A 20739-nucleotide genomic window follows, 5' to 3' on the forward strand; every position below is an offset into this window, starting at 1 on the left:
TTATTTGAAAAACCAAACAATGCAGGAACCTAACCACTATCCTACCCCAACCTGCCACTTGAATCTTCCTACTGGTCCATTAGTCTATCACTATAAAGGACCAGTAGGGAGTATGAAGTATGTTGGATAACCTTATGTGATCATTCCAGATACAAAAAGTGCACAGTGGAGTTCTTCTTTAAATGGTTATGCTTAACGACTCTTCATTAATGAGAATAACTGAACAAATCTTTATTCACTGCAGTCTCTCCTCCCAAAGCACAAGTTTACATTAACAGTTCATTTACCATTTGATCCATATATGATACAAAGCACCAGAAAGCATCCACTTCATTTTCCATCACATACAGGACAGGGGAAAGTAAGTCACTCATGCCTTGAACATATCCTTAAACAGAGAACAATTGTGAAAAATGAATGACACGTAAACAGCAAATAGGGTTCCAGCGTTCAGCCGACACATTACATTCAGCTATTCTTGAGGATCCCTGTATGATTTTAGAGCATATGGCCAATGTTAAACTATTCAAGAAAAATAAAAAAGGTGCACATTATTTTTGGTGAAGCGTTAAAACCAAACACACAGTTTTTTTTGCTAATGATCAGCCCTGGATGCATTTATTAGGCATGCCCACAAATCACAAAGTCCCTTCAAGGTACTTTAACCACTTAAGCCCCAGACCATTTTGTAGCTAAAGGACCAGGCCACTTTTTGAGATTCGGCACTGCGTCGCTTTAACTGACAATTGCGTGGTCGTGCGACGTTGCTCCCAAACAAATTTTGTTTTCCCACAAATAGAGCTTTCTTTTGGGGGTATTAGATCACCTATGCGGTTTTTATTTTTTGCGCTATAAACAATAATAGAGCGACAATTTTGAAAAAAATTCAATATTATTTACTTTTTGCTATAATAAATATCCACAAAAAAACAATTTTTTTCCTCAGTTTAGGCCGATACGTATTCTTCGACATATTTTTGGGGATAGTTTTATGGCATTTTTATTAATACATATATTTTTTTTTACTAGTAATGGCAGTGATCAGCAATTTTTATCGTGACTGTGACATTATGGCGGACACATCGGACACATTTTTAGGACCATTGTCATTTTTACAGCAATCAATGCTATAAAAATGCACTGATTACTGTGAAAATGACACTGGCAGTGAAGGGGTTAACCACTAGGTGGCGCTGTAGGGGTTAAGTGTGTCCTAGTGTGTGATTCTTACTGTAGGGGGCGTGGCCTGGTGTGGCACATCATTGATCGTCGTCCCCTTTGACAGGGAACAGACGATCACTGACAGTGCCACTAGGAAGAACGGGGAAAGGTTTGTTTACACTTACCTCTCCCCGTTCTTCAGCTCTGTGACCCGATAGCGGGACACGGGCGGCTATCGGGTCCGCGGGTGCGGTCACTGAGCTCAGGACTGGGTCGTGAGCGTGCTGCCGGCGCAATATCATCGTGCGACGGTCATTAGGCGGTTAAAGACCTTTACTAAAAGAATAATGGAGATGACCACTGCTGACTACTTCTAAAAAAAAAAAAACATTGGTTCCTTGGCTGTCACACTCATACAGTGGCTTCAGCACCTCCTGAGTCACCAACCCAGGACATGCACATCAGGAGTTATTTTCTTTTATTTATTATTTTTTTTTACTTCTGTGTGCTGCTCCCCCCTTATATTCACCTGAGCTCCCTCTTAGTCCAGCAATGTGCACGAGAGCCTCCGCTGTCCCAGAACTCCCTCTCCTCCTTGGCTGATCACAGCCAGTAAGCCAATGAAGAGAGAGGTCTATGTCTTATGGAAGGATAGCACAGGGCTCGGCTGCAAGCGTGCACCAGCACCCCCATAGAAAGCAGTTTGTTATTGGGGGCACTGGTCATGGGGAGGAGCCAGGAGCACCGGCAGGATTATCAAGAATGATATGTTTTTTTTTTTGTTTTTTTTAAAGCTAAACCTTTAATACCACTTTTACTTCAACCTAACTTGTATGGTTCTAGGTCAGTGATACAGAAAAGTATTGAAGCCAGGCAGCTGGAATTTATAGAAGATCAACAATGATAACCTCTGTTTCTCTTAGCATAACTTTTTTCAATTACAATCCTACAGTAATGTATAATGACACCTAAGGCTGGCCATACATTATACGATTTTATTTTACTTTAGATTTACTTTCAACTATGAAGTGAAAGGGTCTGCCTGATTGCATGTAAATTAAAAGTATTTAGGTTTGAACCCATAATTACATGGTTTGGGCAACTCTAAAGGAAAATTGTACACGGAAATTGAATAATGTATGTTCAGCCTATGAAGGGCTATAATAGTGCCTCTAGGCACTCCTGGTTCACCCTCCATAGCAACATTTTAGCATAAATTAAGGCATAGTAGCGCGAGCTACAGTATGCCTGTCTTGATTTTTTTAGCGCGGTACTCACAGTGCAATCCTGTATAGAAGATTCCGACTCCCCGCGGGGAATGGGCGTTCCTATCCAGACGGAGGATGATTGGCGGCCGGCTCTGGCACGTCACGCTCCCCGAAGACAGCCGGAGTAGGTCTCGGCTCTTCACGGCGCTATACGGCGCCTGCGCACAGACTATGCGCAGGCGCCGTGAAGAGCCAAGCCTATTTCGGCTATTTCCGGAGAAGCGTGACGTGCCAGAGCCGGCCGTCAATCATCCTCCGTCTGGATAGGAACACCCATTCCCCGCGGGGAGTCGGTATCTTCAATGTAGGATTGCACTGTGAGTACCGCGCTAAAAAAAATCAAGACAGGCATACTGTAGCTCGCGCTACTATGCCTAATTTTATGGTAGAAGAAAAAAAAATTTTTTTTTTTTTTTTGTTTATAGGGTGAACCCCCGCTTTAAGCATTCTGTGATATTTCCCTCCTAAAGAAATGCATTAAATTCTTCCTGTGTGCTGAAGCTAAAGCAGAATTATTTACTTTCTGAGCGATCATGTGAATAATTAGACCCAGGATTAGGATTTTCCTGAACCGCAAGGTTATAGATAACCTGATGATTTTACATACTGGAGATGTTAGCCATGTCCCATACATGTTTCCATGCTTGATAATCAATAGCCTTTCACCATGCCTAATGAGCCTGGACTCCTATACATCACAGTAGTTTTGTTTAAACCAATGCATCCATCTCTAGAACGGTAAAGAATTGACATTACTATAGATTGTTCATTATGTAAAACTCGGAATATTATTCGGTGTGATATAAGTAAATCTATACAAAAAAAAAAAACGTTCTTATGCCGTTTTTGCACTTGGCAAAGCTTAAAATCTAAAAGACTGTATTTAGCCAGCCTTGTTCTTGTCTGGGAACATTGTTTTCTGTCCTGATCAGGCAAACACTGGAAGGAAATGGATAGAAGACATTACCGTCACAGCTGAACACTTTGTTTCAAAGAGGAGGATTTGAATGTCAGCCTGATAATATCTCAACAATCAATTTCTCATTACTGCACAAGCGATCTGGATAAATCATCCCAGCATGCCATTTAACACGTGCATTGCTGAAAGGCCCCAGCCAAACTACTGCACTGGTATATAATTAACCAATAAGCCCCCTCCAGCATCAAAAGGATTAACTGATGACAAATTGGATCAAAGGAAACATGCATAGCATTTACGCTACTCCATCTTCTAAAGCTTTAGACCTAGACTCTAATTAAGTGGAACAACTAAGTGACTATGTAGAGAACACTTCTAAAGCAAAACTCTTTATTTGCAATGCCTAAAGTGCAATGGCGCTGATTCAGGGGTAGCCAACACTAAGCACGATTAAAATGACACTTGAGGGCTGAAGGGCCCTGTAATCTTGTGTTTGCATGATTTTCCTCTGGACACAGACCAAACATACTGGTTGATTTTTGGCTTTACTAACTTAAAGTGTTACTAAACCCACAACAGTTCAATCAGTCTGTATATGAAATAAATAATGCTTGTTATACTCACTGTGGAACCTAAGGGGTTAATTCTTCGCATTGTGTAAAGAGGCTGTTTGATCCGGTCTTCTTGGCTCCTCCCTTTTTTTTTACTGTCCCCCCAATCCATCTGCTGATAGAACAAAGCCCTAGGAGGCACTCTGCACATGCTCAGTTTGGTGTGTATTTTTGTTTGGAAGAGTGCATGTGATCAGAACAAGGCCAATCAGCCCTGTCCAAGCAGAAAGTCAGGGGTCATGCAGCCTCATAGGACAGTCAGATTAGAATGAAAACTCCTTCTACAAGCTTTAACCAGTGCTCGGACGGACACTGATAGAAGTCACACGACTGCTATATACTGCTGATGAGAAAAGGTATTTAGCAGTTTATATTTACTAAAACTATATCATTTCAATGTGCTGTGTACCATGGGAGACCAGTTATAGTGAATGCAGGGTCCTAGGTTTAGTAACACTTTAAACTAGCCATTGTGTACCTTGTATATAATTTCTTGTGCCGATATCCCACACATTAGAAGAAAAAAAACAGAATTCAGTAGTCCGCCCAGTCTTTGAGTCAAATGTTTCCCATTAAAGTGTTGCAGAACATTCAAAATAACTGGGCACCAGCAGTACATAATAGATACTGTCACTATGTGGTTGGTGGCCATTTTCCAGCCCTGCATTAGTTACACTGCAGGCAAACCAAATATTCTACCATTCAAATGGAGACTATTGCCTCAAATATACATAAACACAGCAATGGTCATGTTCACCAGCTCTACAAATCTTTACGTCTACTGGAGCTGAAAGTCCTGTACCTAAAAGTTATCAGAACTGGTAGTTTATATACAAGCCATCATATAATAGATAAAAGGGTGATCTATGTTTTAACCACTTCAACACTGGGCCAATTCTGACATTTCTCACATACATGTAAAAATCTTATTTTTTCCCCCAGAAAATTACTTAAACCTCTAAACATGTTATACATATTTTTATCAGAGGCCCTAGAGAATAAAATGTTGGGAGTTTTTATGTCACATGGAATTTACGCCGCAGTTTTTCAAATGTAATTTTTTTGGGGGGATAGAATACACTTTACCGAATTATATTGTACACAAACACTATACAATACCCAATTTGTTTGTTAAATATAAATGATGATTATGCCAAATAGATAGCCAACAGGTTACACTTTAAAATTGGTACAGCACCAGAACTACGGTACCTAAAAATCTCCATAGGTGACACTTAAACGCCTTTACAGGTTACTAGTTTAGAGTTAAAAAGGAGGGCTGGAGTGAAAATGATTGCTCTCACTTAGACGTTCGTGCCGATACCTTACTTGTGTGGTGTGATGACGTTTACATATGTATGTGAAACTTAGGTATGCATTTGCGTGTGAGCACAGGGGGACGGGGGCGCTTACATTTTTTCCCCCATTATTATATATTTTTTTTATCAACTTTATTACACAATGAACCACATGCCTTGTGATAGCATGGGCCGTGACAGGTCCTCTTTAAGGAGAGATCTAGGGGGGCGCTTCATCCTGGCCCATCATCTTGCGACGCTCATCAGACCCCAGAAAAGGTGTTGGTTGATATAGACAGCAGTCTATTAGAACCCAGATATCTCCTATGGCTTCCAGTGCAGTTGATCAGACACAGGTCTGTCTGATCGGCTGCTTTCCTGGCCTGACTTTCTAACTTTAGCATTGTGAAAAAGTTTCCAAAAATAAATTGTGATGTGCCGTGTGGGACCAATAAACAACTTTCAACTTTGGTCACCAGTGGTGCATTAAACACATATGCTTTGGGGGATATTTACTAAAACTGGAGAGTGCAAAATCTGGTGCAGCTCTACATAGAAACAAATCAGCTTCCAGGTTCTCTTGTCAAAGCTTAATTGAACAAGCTGAAGTTAGAAGCTGCTTGGCTACCATGCAAAGCTGAACCAGAGTCTGAGTGTTCCAGTTTTAGTTCATTTTGCCCATTGTGCGTTAGGTTGATACTGGTGCAATATGTGATCCGCATGACATGTCAAATTCAATGGTTCCCTATGAGAGCTGTCTTAACTGATCCAACACTCCAACTTTAGAAAAAGTTCCTCCAGTTCTTTGGTCAGACTTCAATGCCATACAGTGTAAAAAGTCACATTAAATCAGATCAAAGTTGGACTGAAGTTGTAGGACAAAGTCGAACAGGAAGTCACATGACTCATGTTTGAGCAGTGTGAACTGGGGCTTAAAGTAGAACTATAGGCAAAACTTTTATTTTGGATAGAGCAAGGGAGGGTTCTAACCCGGTTATATTTTTTTCTGCCATGTGTGCCCCATTGCAGAGATTTTCCTTTACTTCATGCCCCATAGCCAAACAGGAAGTGAGAGGAAATCCCTACAAATTAAGGGAATTCCTTGGGGGTCACCAGAACTATTGTCCCCATTTGAGGATTTCCCATCTATTTCTCTTTTGGGGAGAACCCAAAATTTGGGATTTTCTTTTACTTTCAATGATAATGGTAAACAAGACAAATAGAGAGGATGAATCTCCCTAATGTAGGCACAGACAGCAATATAAACAATATGTCCAAGACTAAAAAAAACAAGTCTTTGACCTTAGTTATACTTTGTGTGTTGTGTTATGACAGCCCATTTATTAGAATGGGCTTCCAAACCCACCACTACAATGAACCAAAAATCACGCTGGCAGGATTTTTAGCAGCGTGCTGCGACACAAAGCACTGTGCTGCAGTGCGAGTGCATTGAGAAGGTACGCTGGGATGCCATACAGAGTGAATGGCAATGCACACTGGTGTGAACAGGCCATTAAACATATGGGACCATGATTAACCACTGGGTGGGGATTAGTGCAGTTTACCCTATAAGGTTGGGTTACTGAAAAATAGTGAGAAAACCACCGCCATCGCACAATTGCAAATGTAGGTCTTGCACGCATATGTAAACAGTGATTGTACCACACGTGAGGTATTGCCATAAACGCCAGAGTGAGAGCAATAATTCTAGGACCAGAGCTCAACTATTACCTGGTTACACCTATAAAAGCCTTTAGAGCTTTTGGGTACTGTCATTTGTCGCCATTTCCGGGCCATGCTAAATTTTAAATCTTAAGATGTTTGGTATCCATTTACTTGGCGCAACATAATATTTTTTATTTTACCAAAAATGTAGTATTTCATTGGGGTTGATTTACTAAAACTAGAGAGTGCAAACATCTGGTGCAGATTGGCTACCATGCACAGCTACACCAGATTTTGCACTCTCCAGTTTTAGTAAATCAACCCCTTTGTGAGTGCACGAAAATATATTTACAGTAAGAGTATTTTTTCCTGAAAATTTGTGTTTGCCAAATGCTGCATAAATATAGGGTGACATAAAAAAAAAAAGAAACAGCCACCATTTTAACCTCCAGGGCCTCTGCTTTCAAAAAATATATAATATTTTGGAGGTCCAAGTAGCTTTTTAGGCAATTTTAAAATGCAAGATTGGTCAAAATTCACCCGGACAGCAAGTGGTTAAAGTGCCACTGACCACAAATGATTGTAGTATTGTTTTATTTCATTTTTTTTTTTTGGGGGGGGGGGGGGGTCTATCAATGACATGTAGCCATTTCACAGAATGCAATTTCAACCTTTTATCTTTTCATCCTTTCTAATTTCTTCCACTAATAACAAAAGCCAAGCACACGTTAATTTGTTTTTTAAATACCTCAATATCAGCATGGTCGAAAAATCTGGGACCATATTGCCAAAAAGGGGTAATTATGGGGATGTTTACACTGTCTTTGCATTTTTATTTGATAAATAAACATTCTTTTTTAAAAATGTGGTATTTTTTCTTTATACAGTTAAAAAGAAAGAAAAAGCAGTGATTATTAAATACCAACTAAAGAAAGAAAGTTTTCTGGCTTTATAATGAGATCATAATACAAGATAAGATCACAAATATATGTATCTCCTTTGTATCTATACTCCTGGGCTTGTTTAAAGCCATTTGTGAGGATCTGTTATGACACATAATTACAGCCTACAGAACCGATCTGCCCTCCTATGTCTGAGTGGGTCTGTGAAATAAGAGATCTACACTCCATGGAACAGATGACACAAAAGAGAAACCTCTCAAGAGATTCCTGGTTGCTTGGCTCCAATGCAATATTTCCGTACAGCCAATGCTTTTCTACAATACTTATAAGGAGTAGTTTCCCCGATCCCTGTCTCTGACCAGCCCCACCACCCTGGGAACGGAGCGATAGATTACCATTTCTCATCTTTACCCTACTTTCCCATTTCCCTTTTTTCCCCACAAATAGAGCTTTCTTTTGGTGGTATTTGATCACCTTTTTATTTTTTGCACTATAAACATAAAAAGACCGATAATTTTGAAAAAAAAGAAAATACGCTATAAAAAATAAAAATAAAAAAAAACACAACGACCAGCATTTTTAATAACATAAAAAAAAATATAAAGTTTTACTTTTTGTTATATAACATAGCCAATAAACAAAATTGAATAAAAATCGAATTTCTTCATAAATTTAGGTCAATATATATTCTGCTTCATATTTTTGGTAAAAAAAAATCCCAATAAGCATTGACTGTTATAGCATCAACAAACTATGGGAGATTATTATTAAATTTTTTACTAGTTATGGCGGCGATCCGCGGACGTTCAGACACGGACACTTTTTGGGGACCAGTGACACGAATACAGTGATCAGTGTTAAAAAATATGCACGGCCACTGTATTGGCACAGGCTGGAAAGGGGTTGGCAATCAAGAGGTTAACTGTGTGCTTAGTCTGTGTTTCACTGCAGTGTGGGAGGAGCTTTTACTAGGGGAAGACATGGATCCTTTTCCCTGCTTTGCAGAGACACAGGATCCATGTCTTCCCTCCTGTCAGAATGGTGATCTTCCTCATTTGCATACGCAGAGCGCTGTTCTGTCTGCAGGATGATCGCCGGGTGCTGGTGGACATCGAGTCTATGGTACCTGCTCATTGGCTTCCATTGTGTATAATCACAGTGGGAGCGAGCAGCCAGTGGTGCGCATTTGCGCCAGCTACCCGAAAGTGCAGGATCACCTATATATACACACACACGATCCTGCGCACAGCTGCCACCCTGTAGCATTAAAAGTGGTTACTAAAAAAAGATTATACATCGGGAAAGAAAGCTCTGTTGACTGAACAAGTGTCAAACTATCATAGCACTAAAAACTGAAAAAAAATGGTCTGGACAGGAAGAGAGGCAACATGCTGGTCCTGAAGAAGTTAAAAAAGCACCGAGCAATGCGTCAAGTTATGAAACCCATAGCATTCTCAGTAGTCATCTTTTTATTGCATGGACTGAAAAGAATGAAAAGGTAAGATCTGATTGGTCATTGCACACTGAACACCATCGTTGCTCTTTCGTACCAGTCTGAATGTGATATTACAAAGGAAAACAAATGTCACATCCTAGTCCCCAGAGATGTATTCTTACAATCGTGTAAAACATGTGTTGGCATATTGAGATGATTGCAGATCCTGAAGAAAGGCCTAACATTTTTTCAGTTGTGTCAGATAAAAAACACACTTCTCTCATCTCTTCCAAATAAAATAAAACACAAGCTTTTTGACATTCAAGGGATATGGGAAAAGAGTTGCATTTTTTTTTCTAGCATCGAGAAAGTTATACTAATTAAAACTAAAGACATTTCCTCCGTAGAACTTGGAATATGCACTTACCGAGATCAAAATTGTACATACAATATGTCATCAAAATGTCATGGAGTAAAATTAATCCAGGATTATCTTGGCCTTCATAAAACTTGTTTGTTCGGTCTGTGCGGTTCACATCTTTCTCTAGCATGATGGATAAAGAAAATGACATTAAATATTTAAGAGAGGAATGGCTAATTTACAACAAAGCCATATCTGGTGTGCACAGAGTGTTTGGCATACTTCTGTCGGAGAGCTTAGAATGACAGCTCCTCATAATGAATGCCAGGGAGGAATGCATTACAGGGCACTTCAGATCATTCAAAGGGCAGCGCTACATTAAGCTGATTTATATTTCACATTAACCGAATACATCTTTATGTAACAATGCTGATTTTTTATTCTGAGGATTTCTGCATCTTTAACCGACCTGCAAAGGTTCAATGTGAAAACACGAGACATTATACATTATACAGAACATGGAAATATTATACACAACATGTTCTCCATGCAGCTGAAATTTTACATATCGATACAAATGATTACCATGTGCAATCTAAAATTAAATGGAAAAAGGAACATCTTTTAAAACAAAATGAAACAGCAAAGCAGCAGTAATCAGGTCCAGTGCTTTTGATCCCTAATGCAGCACATAGATCGAGAAACACGATCGGCTGCTACGGCAAACAATCCAAGCTTTATATGCTCCAGTCAGCCCCATATCGTTCAGCAAACTGGACTGAAGGCATGGGAGGAACAACAAAGACTGCCCTCTACTGATCGTTCACTGAATGACCAAATGTTCAAAACCATTTTGGTATCTCTGACTATGGTAAACAAGTCAGGAATTGAATTGATCAGTACATCTGATAAAAGGCACACCACACTGCACTTAAACAGTTAAAGAAAACCAACAAAGAGCCTGATGGGGCTTAACCAGAAGATCAAGAACTACATGAACAACAAAAAAAGACTGTGCTGCAGAGCCTAGCACCTTAAGTGGACCTTCACCCTAAAGAGCACATTATGCTGCCCTGCTTCCTATTCCTCCTCTTACAAATGGACATTGTTGAGAAAAAAAAATGTTTTTATTTGTGCTGCAAAGCATCACTTCTGCGTTTCCTGCCTAGGCAAGAACTTCTTCCATCCCCCCACGCATGCACGGGTATGCCCCAGGGTCCGAGTAAGCCCTGCAAAACATTTGCGCATGCACCAGGTTCCCCAGCCAACTGTGTATGCATGGGGTTTCCCGCACGCACACACAAAGATGCTACAAGGGATGTCTGACGTTTGCCTCAGTCAGACCTTCCCTGTCTCTGTACATGCACAGATGTGCCAAAGGGCTCTGCCAGGACATGAAGGCCAGGCAGAGCCCATGGGCATATCTATGCATGCGCCATATGGGTTACACCTTAGACTGGAGAAAAAACACCTGAGGGGCACACCGAAGTTCCACTTTATAGGTGCATCTGCATTTGCATTTTTCCCATAGTTTCCCTGCTAAGTCTTACAAATAACAGTTGATCTACTAGTAAAGTGTACCCTGTGCATCTTCCTAAATCAAGTGCAATTATGTTATGTCACCTTCATGTAGGCTGTGCCTGCTTGCACTGCAGTGGGATTAAAAGATATTGCAGGGGATGTGGCTACAGCATTGGCTCTCCTATGTCACAATCCTGTAGCGTGTTATATAGTAGGCCACACCTATCCCCCCCCCCCACTGCTTTCTGGATGGGCAGCACTGTCTCTGTTGCAAAAATCCTGCCACTTTGAGCTGCAGTGCCTGGAAAAGGGGGCATGTGAATCACAAATGGAGGCCGACTCAGAGAGAGAAATTAAGATTTTTCACTACTAGGCTTATATATAACATAGTACCTAGAACTGGGAACAGTTTACCCCTTAAGTGTACTTTAAAGAGCACCTGTCACTTGGCAGCATATAAACTGCAGCTTAGTACAGCGTTTGATTTATGAACAGGTCAATGCAGTAGACAATATCAGCTGTCTACCTTAGAAGACGTATGGCCAAAGCTTTATGGCCATACTTTTCTTCTGGGTCACAGGAGCACACTTGCTTTGCTTCTCTTGTGATGCAGAGTCAGTTGACAGTAGGCTATAGCCTAGCAGCTGACAGGGAAGAACTGCGCCAGGCTCTGGAAGGATATAGACAATATTGTCTGGATCCAGCCTATAGCCTGACAGATGGCTTTGACATTCAGCACTGGATTGAGTTAGCCGTGCCCACTCTCTCCCCAGCCTGGTGCTCCAATGAGTGCTGGAGGAGCAGAGTGGAGAGTGGTGACTGAAAGTCATTGCTCTCTGCTTGAAGCAGACCGAGAACTGATTAATCAGCAGTCATGTAATCACTAGCTTCTCCGTTTTAGAGTTGGTGTGGGAAAGCTGCAGCATCACACAGATTCTGCAGCATGGAGGTGAGCATGAATGTTAGTTTTTTTACTTACCATACTTCTCCTTTAGGCTGGGTTTACACTTTTGTGAATTGGATGCAAGTTTCCCTGCACCCAATTCGCATGACAGGAGAGTGCGACCGACTCTCGATGGAGCCGGTTCACACATCTTCGGGAAGATTCCTGCGCGTCTTTGGCTCCATTTCAGGTCTGAATTCAGCCCAAAATTCTGACCTAATTTGGACCTGAAACTGTGAACAGGGAAGCACTAGACCCCTGCTGTGCCCTGCGCCGCACTTAGTGTGAACGTAGCCTTAAGCTAGGTTCACATCTGTGCATTTTTAGAGCATTTGCAGCTCTGCAGAAAAGGTACCACAATCCATTTAACATTATTTCCTATGGGTCCTGCTTACATCTATGCAACTTCCAGACGTGCGTTTTTGGAGAACGTGCAGGGACTTTGTTTACATGCAGCATGATGTGTTTATGGCTGTACGGACTTCAAAGGAACCGCATCAAAGTTGCATCAGAACACATGTAGATTTTTTTTTTTTTTTTTTGGTGCATTTTTGGAAGGGTTTTAGGTTTAACTGGTCTTCTTCTCCAACAAAAACCCACAGAAGCATGAAAATGTATCAAAAACGTGCCACAAAAAACGCATCAACCACGAAAAAAAAAAAAAAAAAAAACACCACTGGTTTAACGTAGGGATTCCAGAAATTGTTGATGAAAAAGAAGAAGGAAGAAGAAGAAGAAGGAAGAAGAAGAAGGAAGAAGAAGAAGAAGAAGAAGGAAGAAGAAGAAGGAAGAAGAAGAAGAAGAAGGAAGAAGAAGGCAGGAAGAAGAAGAAGAAGAAAGAAGAAGGCAGAAAGAAGAAGGCAGAAAGAAGAAGGCAGAAAGAAGAAGGCAGAAAGAAGAAGGAAGAAGAAGAAAGAAGAAGAAGGAAGAAGAAGGAAGAAAGAAGGAGGAAGAAGAAGAAGGAAGAAGAAGAAGAAGAAGAAGGAGAAAGAAGAAAGAGAAAGAAGGAAGAGGAAAAAGAAGAAGGAAGAAGAAGAAGAAGGAGAAGGAAGAAAGAAGAAGGAAGAAAGAAGAAGGAAGAAAGAAGAAGGAAGAAGGAAGAAAGAAGGAGGAAGAAGAAGAAGGAGGAAGAAGAAGAAGAAGAAGAAGAAGAAGAAGGAAGAAAGAAGGAAGGAGAAGGAAGAAAGAAGAAGGAAGAAGAAGGAAGAAGAAGGAAGAAAGAAGGAGGAAGAAGAAGGAGGAAGAAGAAGAAGAAGAAGGAGAAGGAAGAAAGAAGAAGGAAGAAAGAAGAAGGAAGAAAGAAAGAAGAAGGAAGAAAGAAGAAGGAAGAAAGAAGAATGAAGAAAGAAGAAGGAAGAAAGAAGAAGGAAGAAAGAAGAAGGAAGAAGGAAGAAGAAGAAAAAGAAGAAAGAAGAAGAATGTTTTGCTCATTCCAATTTAACTGCAAGTTTAGCAGTGCAACACACTCCTTTCTCAACATACCTATTAAACTCCTGTAGTCTCTTAGTCTTGAATTGCGCTTTTCTTGTTCTTCACTAACCGACTTCCATTGGAGTTTCATTCGAAAATACTCGTCTCTGAATAAAAGAATTAGGGGGATACCAATTACAATAGCTATTGAAAAAATGCCCCGGCCAAGGCAATCTAGCTATAACAATTCCAAAATAAGTTTGCTCAGGTAAAGAATCCCACATTAGGTCTTAATACATTTATGGAAAATAAATTATATTATCAGTTTACGCTGTTCTCTCTGTGAGGAAACCGAAATAAAACATTAGACAATGCCGTGAAATGGCACTTTAATTACCATGTAGAAGTGAGCGCTAATAAAAATGTCAAGAGAAAAAGATTACTCCCCACCTTTGTTATACAGCGCAATGTAGGGAAAAAAAAGGTTAATCGAATTAAGGGAAAACCTGGAGGTTTTATTCTACTTTAAATGACTTTCTCCCTTCTCCTATCTGATCGCTGTGTCCAGAGCTGAATAAAACTATTTAATGTAATGAGCCATAAATGTAGAAAAGGTCTGTCTATCCACAAGCTGAGAAATATACATGCTTCGGATGTGAAGGCAATGCCTGAATAGTCCTTTTCATTTTCTGAATAGAGCTGATAAGACTAAACTTGGCTCGAGAATATAGGACAATGAGTATTTTCAAGTAAAATCTGCAGAAGGGTGAACCTAGCTTATTATGTAAAGTTGATGCGCACGTACATTATCCATTTAATTAAAAAAAAAAATTAGACAATTGTGACAAAGTGCCTCCTGGTGGTCAAAATGAAAAACTGCCAGATGAGATCACATTCAAAGCTACACTTGTTCAAGCTTGATAATTCGGCAAACAAGATCTCTGGGATGCTCTGAACAGCGCTGTGTGGCATATCAGACAACAGATTTGTAAAGTAGTAGATTGTGTATAAATATGTTCCTAAACTGTTAGGCTGGAAACTTGGAATTTTACCACGTTCTAAAACAATGGACTCATCAGTCCTGAAAAATGCATGAAGATACAAAAAATTTAATGATTAACGCCCATTTTAGTTTCTTATTCTTTCATATAAAAACTGAAATTTCACATGGGCTTTCTGATCAGGTTTTTTTTCAAAACCGACACGCGGACCTGATCGGAAGTCTTCTGGCAGGCGGATGTATATGGAAGCGTGTCTATTTTTTGTCCACTCACCTACGAGTCCAACTAGACCAAAAAAAAAAGTTTTTACAGAGCCAATCATGACAGATTAGAGGTAGCCTGATGTAAACAGACGCGGTTCTCTCTGGGGCACAGAATAAACTACAAGTCTGTCTTACACTGTGTAAGACAGACTTGTAGTTCTTAACGGAACACAAGTGCAGCAATCACAGTCTGTTGACACTTCTTCCAGCTCTCCAACTGAAAACCTGTACAAAGGTTCGGCCAGAGAGCTGGAAAAAGAGTTTGCAGGAGCCTGACATTGCACCCACCATCCACTGACGGCCGGTGCAATGCTTTCCAGGCTCTTAAGCAAAATAAATAATTATTTGGTCACCTGCCCCATACCCCGTATATTGAATGAAATTTTAAATGGAACTTCATTCTCTCAATCAACATTGACTATTTTTAATCCTTATGCTGATAGCATTATTAAATTTATAGGAAAGTACTGTATTTATTGGCATATAACACGCACTTTTTCCCCTTAAAATCAGGGGGAAATCGTGGGAGCGTGTTATACGCCAAGCGGCTGCCTAGAAGGGGAAGGAGGGAATGAGCGCTGCAGAAATAGACAGAGCCGAGTGTACTGTGTACTCAGCTCCGCTCGCAGTCATACCCAGTCCTGCCTCCTAGCATTTATGTCCTGCCACTGGACCACCAGTGTTATGTCCATCATAAGAGTCGGGACTGGGCGGGACTGCAAGACGAGCCGAGAGGAGCCGAGTAAACGGGACATCCGGCTCTGTCTGTCTATCTCGGCGGCGCTCGTTCCCTCCTTGGCAGGCAGATGGACACTGATCATGCTGCAATTTTGGGCAAGGCTGCAGATGGACACACTGTTGGGCAAGGCTGCAGATGGACACACTGTTGGGCAAGGCTGCAGATGCACACAGTTGGGCAAGGCTGCAGATGGACACAGTTGGGCAAGGCTGCAGATGGACACTGACCATTCTGCAATGATGGGCAAATCTGCAGATGGACACTCATAACGCTGCATTGATGGGCATTTAAAATGTATTTTTTTCCCCTTAAACTTCCCTCCTAAAAGTTTTTTTCCTTGTGTATTATATGCCTGTGTGTGCTATACGCCAATATTTACTTGTTTTAATCTTTTTTCTTTTACATTTCTATATATATATATATATTTTTTTTTTTTTTAAAGAGTTTCTCCTCCCCCTCAAAAAAAATGAAAAGTCAGCAGCTACACATACTGTAGCTGCTGACTTTTAATATTAGGACACGTACCTGTCCTGGAGTCCAGGGAGGACGGCTGCTGCAGATGCCATTGCCAGTAAGGGAACCTGGCTGTGAAGCAAAGCTTGTTGCGCTCTCCTACTGGCCCGACAGCAGGGGAAGGAGGAGAGAGGAGAGGGCCGGACTTCTGACTTAGCTCGCCATGGCAAAGTCCAAAAGTCTGTCCAAAAAACAGGTACCTGCTCCCCCTCCCCCCCTGAAAGGTGCCAAATGTGGCACTAGAGGGGGGGGATGGAATTCCACTTTAGAGTTTTTGGTGCTTAGATGCAGTGTAGTTCCACTTTAATAACTTGTTCAGTATATAACTCTTTATATATATATATATATATATATATATATATATATATATATATATATATATAAAAACATCCAGTGGTATAAACTTGCTGCAGACACTACTTAATCACTGTCATGTTAAGTAAGCTGTAATGTTTTGAGAGGAGTATGAGCCTTTTCCAGTCAGTAAAAGCTGCCTAATCAGATGTGATAAGCAGAAGAGATGTGTAATGGAAAGTGCGCTACACAGTAAGCAGGAAGGCAGCTTACAGCCCTGAAGCAAACAAACTGAGCAGACAAAGTCCTGCAGAAACAAATGCAGTATGCATGTAAATCTAGCTGGGAAGTGAAGCACGAGGTAAACAGAACGGCGACACAGAAGTCATCTCCCCACCTCATCCATGACATTCTGCAGTGCATTGCGCTAGACTGCTCCGTGCCAATACTAAACACAGGTCACTGACTTCAATGAAAAGCAGTACAGATTACACTGCACAAGTGAAACCTTCACATTTCGTTTTGAAAACTCATAATAAAAAATAAAATAAAAATCTGTCAAATAAATGAACCCCACTGTGACTAAACAAACCTATGCATTACACCATTTGCCAATACTGACAACCTAAAGAATACCTGCCAGATTCATACGCGGAAATTCTTACCTAGTCATCCGGATTTCTATGAAAGTGTGAGGCCTCGTACACACGACAGAGATTCTCGGCAGAATTCGCCGAGAAACTCGGTCAAAACCCGGATTCTGCCGAGAATCTCTGTCGTCTGTACAGTTTTGGCTCGATGGAGCCGCCGAGGAGCTCGACGAGAAAATAGAGAACATGTTCTCTATTTTCTCGTTGGCCGCGTTGTTCTATAGGAGAAGGCGGCCCGCCGAGCTCTTCGGCGGCTTCATCCCAAAACGAGACGAGGAACTCGACGTGCCAAGCACGTCGAGTTTCTCTGTCGTGTGTACGGGGCCTCAGTGCTTTCAGAGTTCATCATTCTATAAAACATCTTACAGCTGCAATCCAGGCAAACAAATAACACATGGAAAGATTTGTAATTCTGTTCAGGCAGTCTCGTGATCCATACAAGCCTGATGGAAACACTCACCCAGATACCCAAGCTTATTATTATCTACTGCAGTTAAAGCAAACTTGTGAGAAACTCTGGTTGTAGTAATTCAGAGCTGCATGGTGACAGTTCATAGCTTTTTTGAAGCAAAGTGCCCATCCATGGGTGCACACTGCCCTCCTCAAGTTTCTCCAACTCCTTACAGTCCCCTCACCACCCAGCAGCACCATGCCCCCGGCAGAGGCCAAGGAAGCAGAGATCCACATTTTTGCACAAATTGTATGTAAAGAAATTTTAATTAAAAAAATATATATATAAAAAGGGATCAAAAAGTATTTACCAGTATATATCTACCTGGTTAATTATAAAGATGGTGACACACCTCACAGGACAGTGAGATGCAGGAATTAGTGCAAGTTTCTTTCCTGTACTGGAATTTCTTACACTGATCTCACTGAACATTGTGAGCTTCTCACAGAGTATATCAGAAGCTGTGCACAGCCTGTCTTTTTCTTTCTGGAGAATATCCTGCATCATCTTGTCCTTTCCTCCCCAGCTTTACTGTCGCTGGTGCAGCTCTTATAGGACCTGAGCACGCATTATGGCGCGCAAAGTGTGCATTGTGTACGCAGGCTCTGTTGCTACAATGCATCGCAGGATTTACTTTTTTTTTTACTTTGTTTAATTTATTTAAATTAATTGTAATGCATGTGTGTGGACTGCGCATGCACAGAAGTCATTCAGCCCAGAACAGGGATAGTGCTGGCAATGTAAGCTGAGCTGCACGTGCGCAGCTCAAGTTACATACCTCAGAAGACTGCAAGCAGACAGGTAGGTGTATTTTATTGCAGTAAAGTTTTCTGCTATAATGGCCTGCCTGCTCGCAGTCTATTCTAAAAATCTTACAGTTCCGCTTTAAGTCCCTCTTAAAGCGGGGGTTCACCCTATAAACGAAAAAAAAAAAAAATTTTCTTCTACCATAAAATCAGGCATTGTAGCGCGAGCTACAGTATGCCTGTCCCGATTTTTTTACCCCCGTACTCACCTTGTACTCGTACATCGAAGATACCGACTCCCCTCGGGGAATGGGCGTGCCTATGGAGACGGAGGATGATTGACGGTCGGCTCTGGCGCGTCACGCTTCTCCGGAAATAGCCGAAATAGGCTTGGCTCTTCACGGCGCCTGCGCATAGCCTGTGCGCAGGCGCCGTGAAGAGCCGAGACCTACTCCGGCTGTCTTCGGGGAGAGTGACGTGCCAGGGCCGGCCGTCAATCATCCTCCCTCTCCATAGGCACGCCCATTCCCCGCGGGAGCCGAAATCTTTAATGTACGAGTACACGGTGAGTACGGGGGTAAAAAAATCGGGACAGGCATACTGTAGCTCGCGCTACAATGCCTGTCTCGATGGTAAAATCATGTCAGTGAGGGTGAACTACCGCTTTAAGTCCTACTACCTATCTACTTTGAGAACAGAACAAATTGGAGTTATGGCCGAATAGCAAAATATTATTATTAGTGTGACATAAATGGGGATAAAATATAAAAAAACAAAAACAAAAAAAAAAAACTGTTGAGTAAGGCCCCTTTCACAAGTACGGATCCCGTGAGGATCCGCACATGTTTCATCCGCTTGCTCAGCGGGGATCTCTCCGTTGATTCCCACTGAGCCGGCAGATGACAGGGCGGTCCTTGAACACTGTGCAGGGACCGCCCTGTCAGATCTCTGCTTTCCCCTATGGGGGGAATCGGATGAACATGGATGGCCAATACCAGGCATGCACACTGGTAGCAAGTGCCAAAATAATCAGTGCCAGTGAAAATAAATGCAAGCAAAAAACACAAAGGCAAACCAATAACACAGTATCACAGTGTTTGACTTCAGATAGGAAGTCCTGTATTGAGCTGGATGATCCACAGTGCTTCCTATCACTGATTCAGGCGGACACTTGAAAAGACTCCGAAAAATACCACAGCTCATAAGGAGACAAAAGGGGAAAGAAGGAAAAAACTCATGGTGCAATGTTGTATAATAAGGGGGGGCAGGGACTACACCATCTGTGTATGCACTCACGAATCCACGGACAGATAGAAGCTGTTGCTGCCGCTCAGTGTGATGATCTCCTCAAACGGATACGAATCCGTAGATCCCGTTACTTAGGCTCCTCCCCCACGCATTACGTCACTCGACACGTTTAGGTATTTTTGTTGTTTTTTCTTTATATTATATATAGTAGCGCTGTAGTATACCTTATACAATCTAATGGGTATCGCAATCAACGTTTTCAAGCATAGGTGCCCCGCCATGTGCGTTTATGTTTGTACGTGCGTATATGTGGGGGTGAGTGGAATTTTTTTGGGCGGAGGGGGGGGGGGGGGATTTTTGTACCTTAATTAAACATCTAAATAAAAATCATTGGAAAAGTAAAGAGCAGCAGACCAATAAAGCTCCTCTGTCACTCTGCTCTCTTTCCCTATCAGATGGTCTAGTTTCGCTTGTACAGGCAATTGTCAGAAGCTGACCCAATTACTTACTGTACACTGCTTAAGTAAAAAAAAAAAAAAAAAAAAAGATAGGTTTAATTATGTATAAATGAATACAAAGCCCCATTAATTTGCGTCTTAAATATCTGCTCGAGTTCAACTTTAACTGCTCAGTTATCACAAACTTCTAGATAATTAGTGATAAAGATTTTACACCCCTCACTACACTACATTTTAAGCCACCACTTGCTGTAAACTCTGAAAACAGGAGGAGGAGGCACAGCTTTTGAACAATGGATGCCCACAGTATGACTGACTCTGCATCCGGCGTATAAGACGACCCCCGATTTTTAACCATAAAAGGTCGTCTTATACGCCAGAAAATACGGTTGATTATTTTATCTTTAGCATGTTTCATGTTATGGGATAGAGATGATGACCCTTAAAAATTACACTTGTGAATAGATCAACTTAAGGTGGTTGTAAACCTTTATTTTTGACTTTTACCTACAGGTAAGCCTATAATAAGGCTTACCTGTAGGTATAAAGAATATCTCCTAAACCTGTACGGTTTAGGAGATATTCCCCTCGCAATGCGGGCGGCGCATGCGCAGGGGGGAATCCACGGCGAAAGATCCGGCAGCCGCCGGACCTTGCCGATTTTAAATCTCCCGCGCGCGGGAGTGACGTCATCGCCGCTCCAGCCAATCACATCGCTGGAGCGCCGATACCCGGAAGACACGCCGGAGCAAGATGACATCTCGCTCGGCGTGAACCAGGTAAGTGTTGTTCACCTCGTTTTGAGGTAAGTATTTCATAATCAGCTATTATGCGGTGCATACTAGCTGATTATGCATTTTGCCTTGCAGGTAAAAAATAAAT

At 41.5% G+C, this 20739-nt stretch overlaps 1 protein-coding gene across 1 annotated transcript in view; it reads right to left on the reverse strand.

The window, feature by feature from the left end:
- The window catches only part of TBC1D15 (TBC1 domain family member 15), a 126747-nt gene that overhangs the window by 24240 nt on the left and 81768 nt on the right, over window positions 1-20739 (reverse strand). The window contains exons 10-12 of the mRNA XM_040343988.1: window positions 13567-13661; window positions 9687-9803; window positions 288-388 (exon numbers count right to left, since the gene is read on the reverse strand). Coding sequence (XP_040199922.1) covers window positions 288-388; window positions 9687-9803; window positions 13567-13661 — 313 coding nt within the window. The remainder of the gene's footprint in view (window positions 1-287; window positions 389-9686; window positions 9804-13566; window positions 13662-20739) is intronic.

This window comes from Rana temporaria, chromosome 3 (assembly GCF_905171775.1).
Source record: "Rana temporaria chromosome 3, aRanTem1.1, whole genome shotgun sequence".
NCBI lineage: Eukaryota > Metazoa > Chordata > Amphibia > Anura > Ranidae > Rana > Rana temporaria.